General features: G+C 39.1%; 1 protein-coding gene and 1 non-coding gene across 2 annotated transcripts; one reads left to right on the forward strand and one right to left on the reverse strand.

Annotated features, from left to right (window-relative positions):
• Nucleotides 1-8,079: 8,079 nt before the first annotated feature.
• Nucleotides 8,080-8,635, reverse strand: LOC128291587 (uncharacterized). Its single transcript, XM_053026767.1, has 2 exons — nt 8,588-8,635; nt 8,080-8,532 (listed from the first exon to the last, which is right to left on the reverse strand). Exons 1-2 carry the CDS (start codon nt 8,633-8,635, stop codon nt 8,080-8,082), a joined length of 501 nt encoding a protein of 166 aa, XP_052882727.1.
• A 4,007-nt stretch (nt 8,636-12,642) lies between these two features.
• Nucleotides 12,643-12,749, forward strand: LOC128292278 (small nucleolar RNA R71). The gene has a single exon (XR_008282263.1). It is a non-coding gene; the product is annotated as a small nucleolar RNA R71 (small nucleolar RNA).
• Nucleotides 12,750-13,711: the final 962 nt, after the last annotated feature.

Consider the following 13,711-nt stretch of genomic DNA (forward strand, 5'->3'; position numbering starts at 1 on the left):
AACCAATTCAGGACCCAGAATACGCTGTTCAATCAACTCAGTCCAACACGAAAGAGTACGACACCTACAACCATCTAATGCCTCATAAGCTGCCATCTGTGTGCTAAATTGATAGCTGTTGTTATGATAACGACAATTACTCCTCCCAACTGCCCCAGAAGTCTATCACACAACTCCTTAACATGTCTTCCAGTACTTGAATCGCCCTCTCCAACTGACCATCTGTCTGAGGATGAAATGCAGTACTAAAGTCTAACCTTGTATCCAGAGCTTTATATAGCATCTTTAAAACTGAGACGTGAACTGAGGATCCCTATCAGAAATTATGGAAATTAAAACCCCATGCAGGCTCACTATCTCTGACACATACAGCTTAGCCAGCTTTTGCAATGAGTAATCGGTATGAACTGGTATGAAATGGGCAGACTTGGTCAATCGATCCATGATGACCCATATCGAATCCTTCTTAGTAGGCATTAGGGGTAGCTTACTTACAAAATCCATAGTTACTCTCTCCCACTTCCAAAGTGGAATCTTAACTGGCTGAAGCAATCCTAAAGGTAACTAATGTTCAGCCTTAACCTATTGGCAAGTCAGACATTTACTCACAAAGTCGGTGACTTCACATTTAAGACTTGGCCACCAATATAACTCTTGAAGGTCTCAGTACATCTTATTCCCACCAGGATGCATAGTATAAGGACTACTATGCTCCTCTCACAGTATAGACTGCCTCAAATCAGTATCCCTCGGTACACAGACTCTCCCACGAAAACATAGTACCCCTTCACTATTCAGCCCAAAGTCTGAAGTTCCCCCACTCTCTATTTGTTGGAAACGAGGACCCAATGATTCATCCGCCAACTATTCGCCCTTAATTTGTTCAATCCACATCAGTTTAACCTAAAGTTCAGCCAACAGACTACCATCATCAAATAAGCTGAGACGAGCAAACATCGCCCTCAGATAAGTCATAGCCCTATGGCTCAGTGTGTCAGCCACCATATTGGCCTTACCAAGATGGTATTCAATCGAATAATCATAATCCTTAAGTAGCTCAATCCATCTAGGCTGCTTAAGATTTAGCTCCTTCTAAGTGAAGAGATACTTGAGGCTCTTCTGATCCATCTAAATGATACACTTCTTACCGTACAGGTAATGCCTCCAAATTTTTAGTACGAATACCACCGTGGCCAACTCCAAGTCATGTGTCAGATAGTTTGCCTCATGTGTCTTGAGCTGACGAGATGCATAAACCACCACCTTACCTTCTTGCATCAACACATAACCTAAACCAACATGTGATGCATCGCTGTAGACAGTGAATTCTTTCCTAGACACTGGCTATATTAAGACAGGGGCCTCTGTCAGAACTTTCTTAAGCTTCTCAAAACTTTCTTGTTGCGCATCAATCCAGTTAAATGGCACATCCTTACGCAACAACTTAGTTAGAGGTGTCATAATCAACGAAACCCCCTCAACAAAATGTCTATAATACCCTACCAAACCCAAAAAATTTCGAATCTCAGATACTGTCTTAGGGGCTTCTAATCCAAAATAGCTTCAAATTTCTGAGGATCAACCCTAATCCCTTTAGCAGATACCATGTAACCTGGAAATATTACCTCTCGTAACCAAAACTCACACTTACTGAACTTAGCGAGAAGTTGTTTCTCCCTCAGAATCTATAGAACAACTCAGAGATGTGCATCATACTCATCTTCAGTTCTTGAATACACCAGAATGTCATCTATAAACATCACTACGAACTGATCCAGGTAGGGCTGGAACACTCAGTTCATCAAATCCATGAAAGCCGCTGGTGCATTCGTCAGTCCAAACGACATCACTAGGAACTCGTAATGACCATAATGAGTCCTAAATGTTGTCTTGTAAGCATCAGCCTCTTTGACTCTCAATTGATGGTGCCCAGGTCAAAGATCTATCTTAGAGAAAATCAAAGCTCTAAGAAACTAGTCGAACAGGTCATCAATCCTCAGTAGAGGGTACTTATTCTTAATAGTCAATTTATTCAGTTGTCGGTAGTCGATGCATATATGCATGATCTATCCTTCCTTTTCATAAATAAAATTGGTGCTCCCTATGGAGACATACTCGGGCAGATGAACCCTCGATCCAATAACTCTTGAATCTGAGCCTTAAACTCCACTAGCTCCTTCAGTGCCTTAGTATAAGGGGCGATGGACACCAAAGCTGTACCAGGCAGGAGCTCGATCCCAAACTCAACTTCTCGGTTTGGAGGTAAGCCAGACAATTCATTGGGAAAAACATCCAGAAAGTTCTTAACTATTCTGATATCTTTAACAGAAGAAACCTCGAAATCAGAAACTCTGATGTAGGCTAGATACGCTTCGTAACCCTTTAGAACCAATTTCTCAACCCTCAGTGCAGAAATCACATTTGACAGATAATTTCAACGTTCCCCAACTACAACTAACTCATCACCCTCCGTAGTTTTTAGTACCACCCGCTTAGTAGCACAATCCAAATTCACTTGATGCTTAACCAGCCAGTCCATTCCCAGTATTAAGTCGAATTATCAAAAAGTGAGCTCCATTAAATCCGCCAAAAGGATCATACCTTGAACCTCTAAAGGTACATCCTTAAAAAGTTTATTCACTCTCACTGACTGCCACAATGGACTTAACATAGTAACCTCACTCGTAGTATTCTCAACCATTACACCCAAAGTCTCAGACATAGTACATGCTATATAAGAATGTGTAGATCCAACATCAATCAATGCAGTATAAGGTAGATTATGGATAAAGAACGTACTCGTAATACCATCTGGGACGTCTCTGTCCTCTCGATAATGTATAGTATACACCAGTGCTGGCTGCCTTGCCTCCTTATGACCAGCACCTTGCTCGATGCTCCACGATCACGACCCATACCATTTCCAACTCTGGCCTGACCACGACCTCTCGGCGACTGTTGAACACCTTTCGGCGGCTGACAGTATGCAACACCCTGATTTTGGGCCTAGAAGTAATGGGACTTGAGTTTGGGATCGGTTAAAAGGCCGCGAGAATAAAAGAAATGTGTTTAAATATTTTATAATTGTGTGTTTAGTTTAATTGTTAAATTATTTAGGAAGGGCTGGTAGTGTGGAAAAAGTCCTGGTTTCGAACCAGGGCTTTAGCAAAATTTTGCATTTTTTTTCTAAAGAACCCTGAGCATTAGGTGGAAGGCTTATTAATAAGGCCTGGTAAAATCTGACACAAGGAAGTATGTGGCCTAGTGGCGAAAGGCGTGGGTGGTAAGTAGGAGGTTTAAGGTTCAAGTCCTGGCCTTGGCGAAATTTTTTTATTGCGCATAAGATTAGTAGGGAAACTAGCGTTTAGGCTTTATAAATATGTTAGGTGAGAATTCGACACAAGGATGCTCTTGGCCTAGTGGCATGGTGGCGCTAGGAGTAAGGAGAGGTGTTGGGTTCAAGTTGCAGCATGAGCAGAAGTTGTAGGTTTTTTTTTAGACAACCTGGAGTCAGCAGAAAAACTTTATAATTAATTGGGGAGGAGAAACGACACAAAAGAGCTTGTGGCTTGGTGGCAAGGGACATTTAGCGCAACCAAGAAATCAGGGGTTCGAATCTGAATAGTAGTAAATATTTTTAGGATAACCAGGTTGTGGGTTAATAGGCCTTAAAAATAGTTAGGGATGGAATATGGCACAAGAGCGCCTGGGGTGCAGTGGCGTGAAGCATGCTATGGTCATGAGAGCGAGCAGGTTCAAATCCCAGGCCAGGCAAAGTTTAAATTTTTATTCTTTAAGAAAACTGAGGCTTAGACATATAAGCCTTATAATTAATTGTGACCGAATGGCAGCATAAGAAAGGATGCGGTGCAGTGGCTAGCAGCGTGTGGGGAGGTAGAGTAACCTTGAGGTCTGGAGTTTGAATGAAGGCGCGCGCAAAGGGAGAATTTAATTTTGCTACTCAGGTGTTGTACGGTGGAAGTAATATGAATGCAATTCAAATTGGAATTTTTGGCTAAAATCAAGGGGATTAGGATGAGGATTAAGTGTAGATATAATGGTGATAAAATTGAAGAATTTGAAGGGAAATTATCTTGACGAGTTTAAGTCGATTGAGGAGTGTAAGTGTATTTATTTATTTAGTATAAATATTTGTGTCGTATGGGCGAGTAAGGGCATTTGTTGTTTTTGTGTGCTTCAGTCGCATATCACCTCCTCTTTTCTTTAAGCCAAATTCTTGATCATTTCTTCCCTATTTTAATCGAATCAATCTCTTCCCTCTTCAACTTAGTCGACTGTTTCTTTTTCATTTAAAAGTCTATTCATACACTTTTGGGGTTTGATTTCTTGTTGGCAAGCAATCTTGCAATCGATAAGTGAATTAGATCTTCTTCGGCTTTTGTTAAATATTTCTAAGTTCTTTCGTTTCTACACTCTTAAAAGCTGATTCTTCTTTATTCTTTCCAAAACTTTCATTAACCTACAGTTTCTCCATTTATTTCTCTTTTTCGCTCTTATTCAAGAGTGTGATCGTTGATGGAAAAAGGGGGTTCTAGCAGAGAGGTTGTGATAGAGGCTCGCAAGTTTAAGCGACGTAAGGTGTCAGCCGTTCAGGACTTTCCTCCTCGATGCAGAAGGGGGACTACGTCAGATTTCGGGTTACATAGGCAAATCGCAGTCGATCAATCTAGTCAAGGTTCGAGAGATTATGAATACTTAGTACTCCAGGTGATAAGATGTGTATTTCTACCCTATGATAACTTGATATAAAGCCGAAGGTATGTACATACACTGCATACACAAGTAAATTAAGAAAAGCCGAAATGCCAAAATGCAGAAAGTTTGGCTACGGTAGTCTTGCGAGTGCGTGAACACTCATGAGGAGAGAATCGATAGGTTGTCTGAAGCCCCATGGGTGATTCCATGGACTTGGACTGTGAATTGGCCAACTGGGCCAGAGTAGGCTTAATGGGCCCGATGGGCTGTTAGGCCCATAGTAGGCAAATTTTGATATTTGATGCTATGTGATGGGAAATTGTATGCGAGCATGAATATGAATGTGATTTGGGCCTGATGGGCCATATAAATGCAAATTGGGCTTAATATGCCATACAGATGAGATTAGGCCTTGTGGGCCAGATACATGTATGTGTATTTGACTAGGCTTTGTAAGGGATTTTGGGCCTTGTATATGATGACTACATAAAACTTAATTAATTTATTGCGACTGTAGACAAGTCATTGGGTTAAGGTGTGGCAACGGGTATATGCATGTCTAGGATTGGATCTAAGGAGAGCTTGGTACTTAAGCGGTCTTAATGACTCACCTCCTCTTCTTTGGAATCCTACCTGGTGCATAGTATTGTTATCTTAGCTCACGAGATTTGTTAACGGACCAAGGTAAGTAAAAACCATAATAAAAGGAAAAATTACTAAAATGCCCCTAAGGGCGAAAATGACCGAAATATCCCTAGGTGTTGAATGTAAGTTTTATGGATGTGACATGCATATCTGCTGCATACATATGATATTCTGCTTAGGTTGCATATGGGTTGGGTATTATGGAATAAAGGAAGTATATGAGGATCGCATGGTTGCTTGACAATCGTGGATCCACCGACGGCTTTTAAGCCCAATGTGTAAATAAAGGTAGGTTCGCAACCAGGCTACCATGGATGTGTATCGATTGGGTGGGTCGATATTTATATCCCCACATGGTGTGTCAGGGGACGGAGCTGGTGTGTAGCGGATGGATTATTGGGATAGGATTGCACTGCATTGCATTGCATGTATGATATTGTTGTGATTTTATTGCGATGTGGGCTTTGGCCCAACTGAGGCTAATTTGGGCTAAGGCCCAAAGGCCACCATTATTGAATTGGGCTCTGGCCCAAAATGACTAATGATTGCTTTATACTCGTTGAGAGTTGTACACACTGGGTTTTTGAAACTCACCCCCTCCTTCTAAACTTTTTAGGTGATCCTCAGTAGGCAGTTTGACGGATGGAGGGACTCGGAGGTGGCCAACTAGCATAGAAAGTTTAGACTTAGTCTTTATGTAATTTTTAATATATTGACTTCAAATTATTTCTATTTGATTTGGGTTGTAACAAGGTCTCTCCTCTGGTTATTGTTTCAAAATTTAGATTTATTATCATTTTTATGCTTTATATTTATTAGAAGTAGAACGTGGTTTCCTAAACCATAACTGTTTTTTTTAAATACTACGTTTCCGCAACTCAATTTTCAAATGAAGAGTCTTCATAAAATCATATGTTCAAAATTCAGCAATTAAAAAGTGATTTTACAAAGTAATTAAGGTTTTTCATTTTAAGGAAGTATTTCCAATGAAAACAAGGTTTTCACTAAAACACTTCAATGTGACACGCCAAATTCGGCCATAACATCCGGGCCGAGTTTGGGGTGTTACACAGTACCCATACCAGTAGCTTACATCTGATCGGGACTCTGTGGACAATCTCTGATACGATGCTCTAATGATCCGCACCTCAAGCATGCCCCAATCCTTTTCCAGCATTCGCCTTGATGGCGTCTCCCACATTCTGTACAGGACTGCGGTCCAGAAGTAGCAATAGGGGACCCAAGTCTGACTAGCCATCAACTCTAGCCTTTTTCTTAGGCCTTTGATGAGGGCTCCAAACCCCTCTTGTTACTACCTTTTTCCTTCTCCTGGTTCTGGCATTCAGCGCACTTCACATCCTCGGCGATCTTCGCATTATCGACCAAAGCACCAACATCTCGCTCCATCTGTGGACCTATCAGGATCCTTAAACTATCCTCGAGGCCATCTTCGAAACGAACATAGAGCTTCTGTTTAGTTGCCACCATCCCACGTGCATAGAGGTTGAGAGTTTTTGGCTAAGGATGTGTGAAAGAGTGGTGTGCTGCTCAAGTGCACAAAGCAGCAGTGTGTAGCAGGGGATGTGAGCAATGTGTGGATCGTTGAACAGGCCTGGTTTGGGTGTGTGTGGAAGTTGGGTGCTAGTGCAGGACACGGCCTGGGCAGTTGGGGCTGGAGCAGCAGGCATGCCAAGTAGTATTGCGCAATGCAGCGCGCGATGGAGTGGGCGTGCATGAGGTGGGCGTGCCGCTTGCTATAGAGCTAGGGCTGTTGACCAAATGGCTGCTAGGCAGCTACGACACTTAGGGAATTTGGTGTTTGGAGGGAATTGTGTATGAATGAAAAAAATAAGAAGAGATGGGTGGAATTTATAGTAAAAGGAGTAGGAACTAAAGTAGAATTCTTAGTATAAATTAATAATTAAAATTCTAAGTTCTAATTCTACTCAAAGTAAATAACAATTAATAATTAATATAATGCATATTAAATTATTATTTGCTATTAATTTATTAAGATAAAACTTATCAAATAAAATATGATTAAATTAAAACTAATCCTAACTCTATATAAAGTTTATAATAATTAATATATATTATAATGGATATAATTATATATTAATAATTATCATCTTTTTATTAAACTAAAACATTTAATCTAGAAGCCTTTTAAAAATATTTACAAAAGAGGCATCTAATTTTAATATTTACAAAAAGACAACCATATTTTGAAAATTATTTAATTAAGTACCTAGACTTAAAGAAAATCAAATTGAGTTGCAATTTAAAAGTTGGATCAAAATTGACCCTTTTATTTGAAACTAAAATTTATTTTTCCATTTAGGGGATAATTTTTCGAAAAATTATGTCAAAATCAATTCCCAAGAAAGATTGGAAGGGTTACAAGTGGTCCTACTTAAGTTCCAATCTCCTAGACAAAATTTATTTAAACATACTAATCCCAAAAATATACCCTAAATTATTTAATCAAAATGAAGAATAAGAAAAATTAAATATCTGATAAAATGAATGAGATTTGATTCCGTTCAATTTTATCTCCCCAGTAATGTTTCAAGCGTTGAGCATTAACTCGAAAATTACCTCCCTTACCTTCAAGTTCAACAACTCCGTACGAATAGACTTGTTGAATCATTTATGACTAGACCAACGTGATTTTAACTTACCTAGAAAGAACTTTAATTTGGAATTAGATAACAAAACTTACTGACCTGCTTCGAATTTGCAAACTCGAATGTACTTGTCATGCCATTTTTTAAGTCTCTCATTGAGCAATTTGGAATTTTCATATGAGAACATTTGGAATTCTTCTAACTCATTGAGCTGGAGCATCCGTTTCTCTTTAGCAAGCTTAAGATCCAAGTTGAGTTGTCGGAGAGCCCAATAAGCTTTGTGTTCTAACTCCAAGGGTAGATGGCAGGCTTTCCCAAAGACTAACCTATAGGATGACATCCCTAAAGGTGTCCTGTATGCTGTCCTGTAAGCACATAAAGCATCATCCAGTTTTTTGGACCAATCTCGTTGGTTGTAAACTACCTTCTCAAGGATGCCTTTGATCTCTTTGGTTGCCAATTCAGCTTGCCCATTCGTCTGCGAATGGTAAGCTGAGGCAACCTTGTGCTTGACTCCATGTTTCTCAAGTAACCATTTCAACCACTTGTTCACAAAATGGGACCCTTCATCAATAATGATGGCTCTTGGGGTTCCAAACCTTGTGAACATATGCTTCTGCAAAAACTTCATACAGGCTTAGCATCATCTTTTCATATATACCTTTGCCTCAACCCACTTAGATACATAGTCTACTGCTACTAATATATACTTGTGACCAAAAGACGGACGGAAAGGACTAAGAAAGTCAATACACCAAACATCGAATAATTCTACCTCAATGATGTTTGTTTGATATATCTCATTTCTGTTAGTGATATTTCTGACCCTTTGACATCGATCACTACTCTTTATATAAGCATATGCATCTTTGAATAGTGTTGGCCAAAAGAATTTGGCTTGCAATACCTTGGCTACAGTACGTGTACCTCCGAAGTGTCCCCCACTTGGAGCTAAGTGACAATGGTATAAAATCTTATGTACTTCATCTTTTGCCACGCATATCCTGATCATTTGATCTGCATATTTTTTAAACAAGTATTGTTCTTCCCAGAAATAGTACTTCACAACGTGAAGAAACTTTTTCTTTTGATGATACGTCTTACCAATCGGCATCAAACCACAAGCTAAAAATTTAGCAATATCAGCAAACCAAGAGGTATTATGGACATGATTTATCTTCAGTATGTGTTCATCTGGAAATGTTTCCTGAATGGGTATAAGTGGAGAATTCCCTTCTTGCGACTCCAATATGGACAATTGATCTGCTACTTGGTTTTCTACTCCCTTTCAATCTTGAATTTCTAAATCAAACTCTTGAAGTAGAAGTACCCATCGGATCAGTCTTGGCTTAGCGTCTTTCTTGGCAAGCAAATACTTAATCATCGAGTGGTCCAAATAGACAATCACCTTGGTACTTACAACACAAGAGTAAGTAACTCTTTCTCTGTTATCGTATAATTCAATTGAGCTCCGGTTAGAGTTTGACTTGTGTAGTAGATGGGATGAAAAAAATTTTTCCTTCGCTGGCCCATGGCAGCTCCGATCGCGAAGTCACTTACATCACACATCAATGCAAATGGAAAATCCCAGTTTGGTGTGACGATTATGGGTGCCGAAACTAATCGACTCTTCAAATCATTGAAAGCTCTTAAGCACTCTTCATCAAATTTGAACGCCATGTCCTTCTCTAATAATTTACATAAGGGTTTAGCAATTTTAGAGAAGTCCTTGATGAATCTTCGATAGAATCTGACGTGGCCTAAAAAGCTCCTAACACCCTTTACAGATGTTGGAGGTGGGAGTTTCTCAATAACATCTACCTTTGCTTTATCAACCTCTATTCCATGTCTTGTTATCCGATGCCCTAGAACAATACCTTCTTGTACCATGAAATGACACTTTTCCCAATTGAGTACGAGGATTGTTTCTCCGCATCGCCTTAGTACCTGGGCTAGATTGGCTAGGCAATCATCATATGTATCTCGAAATACTAAAAAATCATTCATAAAGACTTCCAAATATTTCTCAACCATGTCAATAAAAGTAGACATCATACATCCTTAAAATGTAGCAGCTGTATTACATAAACCAAATGACATGCATCTAAATGCGAATGTACTGTATGGGCAGGTGAATGTTGTCTTATGCTGATCTTCTAGTGCTACTGTAATCTAATTATACCCCGAGTATCCATTGAGAAAATATTAATAGTCTTGCCCTGCGAGTCTATCCAGCATCTGGTCCAAAAATGGCAAAGGAAAGTGATCTTTCCTAGTCGCCTTGTTCAGCTTCCGGTAATCGATGTATATTCTCCATCTCGTAACTGTTCTAGTCGGTATCAAATCATTATTCTTGTTTTCAATGACCGTGATACCTCATTTCTGTGGTACGCACTAGACTGGACTTACCCATGAACTATCTGAGATGAGGTAAACTATACCCGCATCTAATTACTTGATGATTTCTTTCTTGACTATGTCCTTCATGATGGGTTTAGTCTTTGTTGTCCATCAATCGTCCCTTTTTCGCCATCTTCTAGGATAATCTTTTCCATGCATACAGATGGACTAATACCGCGAATATCAGCTATGGTCCATCTGATAGCTTTCTTGAATTGTTTTAACACCTGGATGAGTTTCTCTTCTTGCTCAGTAGTTAATTCTGCTGAAACAATCACAAGCAGAGTAAAAGAGTTACCTAAATAAACAGATTTCAAATGTGAGGGAAGTACCTTCAGTTCTAATTTAGGTGGCTCCTCAATTGACACTTTTGGTTGGGCATAATCCCTTTTCTCTAATTTAAATGATTCAAAATGGGATTGCAGATTAAATCCCCTTTGATTAGATAGTTCATGGGCATAATCCTCCTCTTCATCATTTGGATGATTTGATGTCAACATTCATTCCAATGGGTCCTCAACATAGTTGAGTTCCTTTTCCATGATTAAATCCTCTAAATCGAACACTGCAGAACAATCATCAATTGTATCAGGAAATCGCATAGACTTAAAAACGTTAAATGTTACCTGATCATCCTAAACACGCATAGTAAGCTCTCCTTTTTGCACATCAATAAGGGTCCTTTTGGTTGCTAAGAATGGTTTTCCTAGGATGATTGGCACCTTTTTATCTGCTTTAAAGTCTAGAATCACAAAGTCAGCATGAAAGATAAATTAGTCTACACGTACCAATACATCATCAATTTTTCCTTCTGGATGTGCTAAGGATCGATCTGCTAATTGAAGTGTAACCGTAGTAGGCCTAACTTCACCTATCCCCAAATTCGTAAATATTGCCATGGGCATCAAGTTGATACTCGCATCTAAGTCAAATAGTGCCTTACCAGAATATGTTGCTCCAATGTTGCAAGGTATGGTAAAACATCTAGGATCCTTCAACTTTGTTGTAATTTGTCTTGAAGATATGCGTTGCATTCCTTTGTTAGGGCTACTGTCTCAAATTCTCCAAGCCTTTATTTTTTAGACAAGATATCCTTCATGAATTTGACGTAGTTCAGCATTTGTTCAAGTGCTTCAACAAACGGGATGTTGATATAAAGTTGCTTGAGTACGTCTAGGAACTTCTTGAATTAAATTTCCTGCTTCAGCTTCTGAAGTCTGTGAGGATAGGGTGGTGGAGGTTTCTTTACTAGAACTGGTTGATTCATCTTCTATGGCAATTCTGCATCTAACGAAGTTGTTAGTTGACCAAATTTAGTTGGTTCCGAAGCCACCTTGTCAAGTTTTGCAGATTCTGGTTCTTTTGAATCTGGAATTTCAACACTCGATTGAACTTCCTCTAAGTCTTGACCATCAGCTGGATCCTTTTGAACTTCAACGATGTTGGCCTCTAATGTCTTTCCGCTCCTTATTGTCAATGCTTTACAATACTCCTTCCCTGGATTCCTCGGATTCTCCGTATCACTAGGTAAAGCACCTTATGGTCAGTTTCTGAGTTCAGTAGCAAGCTGGCCCATTTGGTTTTCTAGGTTTTTCAATGTAACTGCTTGGCTTTGAATTAAGTCATCATTCTTCTTCATGTATGCCTTTAACAAATTTTCTAAGCGATTGGATGGTTCAGCTTGGGTTAGTTTCTGAACTTGTTGGGGAAAACTAGGTGGTTGGGTCACTTTAGGATGGGCGTAAATGTTATTGGTTCCAGCCCCTTAGTTACTCCTTAAAAAATTCGGGTGGTTTCGCCATGATGGGTTATAGAAATTGGATTGCAGTCATTGCCTTCCTCGATTTTAGTTCTGGTTACCCATGTAATATACGGATTCTGGGTTTGATGGATATTCTTCAAACAAATGTCCTTCCCCACAATAGATAAATGCTACATTTTCAAATTGATTTGGTGGCTGTGCTGCAAAACTATTAGACCCATTAGTAGTAAGATTTTTTAACATTGAGGATATTGATGATACCTGAGCTGCGAGTGAAGTAAGAGCTTCTACTTCATATATTCCAACAACTCGTCTTCCTGATGCTTCTTGATTGGTTGGCCATTAGTAATTGTTGTTGGAAATCCTCTCAATGATTTCATAAGCCTCATTATAAGACTTAGAAAGGAAAGCACCATTAGCAGAAGCATCCACTACCATCTTTTGTGAGCATTGAGACCATTATAAAACGTTTCAAGTTGGATGCAATGTGGGATTCTGTGATGAGGGCACTTCCGTAATAATTCTTTGTACCTTTCCCATGCCTCATTCAAGGACTCACCATCCATTTGTTGGAAAGCAATGATCTCGTTCCTCAACTTAGCATTCTTGCTAGGCGAAAAATACTTCATAAGGAATCTTTCTGCTAACTTTGCCATGTGGTAATTGAATTTGGTGGTAAGGAGTTCAACCAAGCTCGAGCTCTGTCCCTTAGTGAATATGGAAATAGATTCAATCGTAATGCATTATCGGGTACTCCGGCTAACTTAAAAGAATCACTCACCTCCATAATAGTCTTAAGTGTAGGTGAAGATCTTCAGTAGGCATTCCACTGAATTGGCCCACTGTCTGAAGCATCTGGAGCATGATTGGCTTCAGCTCAAACTGTTGTGCCTCTATTTCAGGTCTCCTAATACCCAGATTAAGATCATTAAACACTGGCACGACATACTGTCTTAAAGCTCTATCCCTATCATCAGCAATAATGATAGGATTTTGAGCAGGGTTTGCTTTGTTTCCTTGATTTGGATTTTCAAAGTTCATTTCTTTAGTCCTTTTCTGACTTGCTTGTCTTCTTCACTGTTGAAAAGTTTGTTCAATCTCAGGGTCTACAAGGAGTAAATCGATGATTCGGTCAATACTCATAAACACCTAAAATAATCATAGAAAAATTAATTAAGTTAAAATTTAAACAGAAAGTTAAACCAAAATGCAAAACTAAAAAATTCACAAATAATGAATTTTTGAAACACAGTTCCTAGAAACGACGCCAAAAACTGGGAACAACAGAAATGTGCAAGTTTCCACAATCGCAACAAGTAATAAAGTAATAAGTAAATGTCGAGTTATCGTACCCATAGGGACTGTGAAAAGAACTATTTATGAATGTTATTTAAAAAATTTTGGTGAAGAAAAATATTTTGTTTGAAGAGGGTGATTAAAAAATAAGATACTAAACTAAGTAAACTAAATAAATAAATCTCAAATGCATGATTTCAAAATGCGTGTAACATCTCGAAATAGGCCTAATCAGAATAGTGGTTTCTGGACCCCAAATCCAACG

Source organism: Gossypium arboreum, chromosome 4, assembly GCF_025698485.1.
Source record: "Gossypium arboreum isolate Shixiya-1 chromosome 4, ASM2569848v2, whole genome shotgun sequence".
Taxonomy (NCBI): Eukaryota; Viridiplantae; Streptophyta; class Magnoliopsida; order Malvales; family Malvaceae; genus Gossypium; species Gossypium arboreum.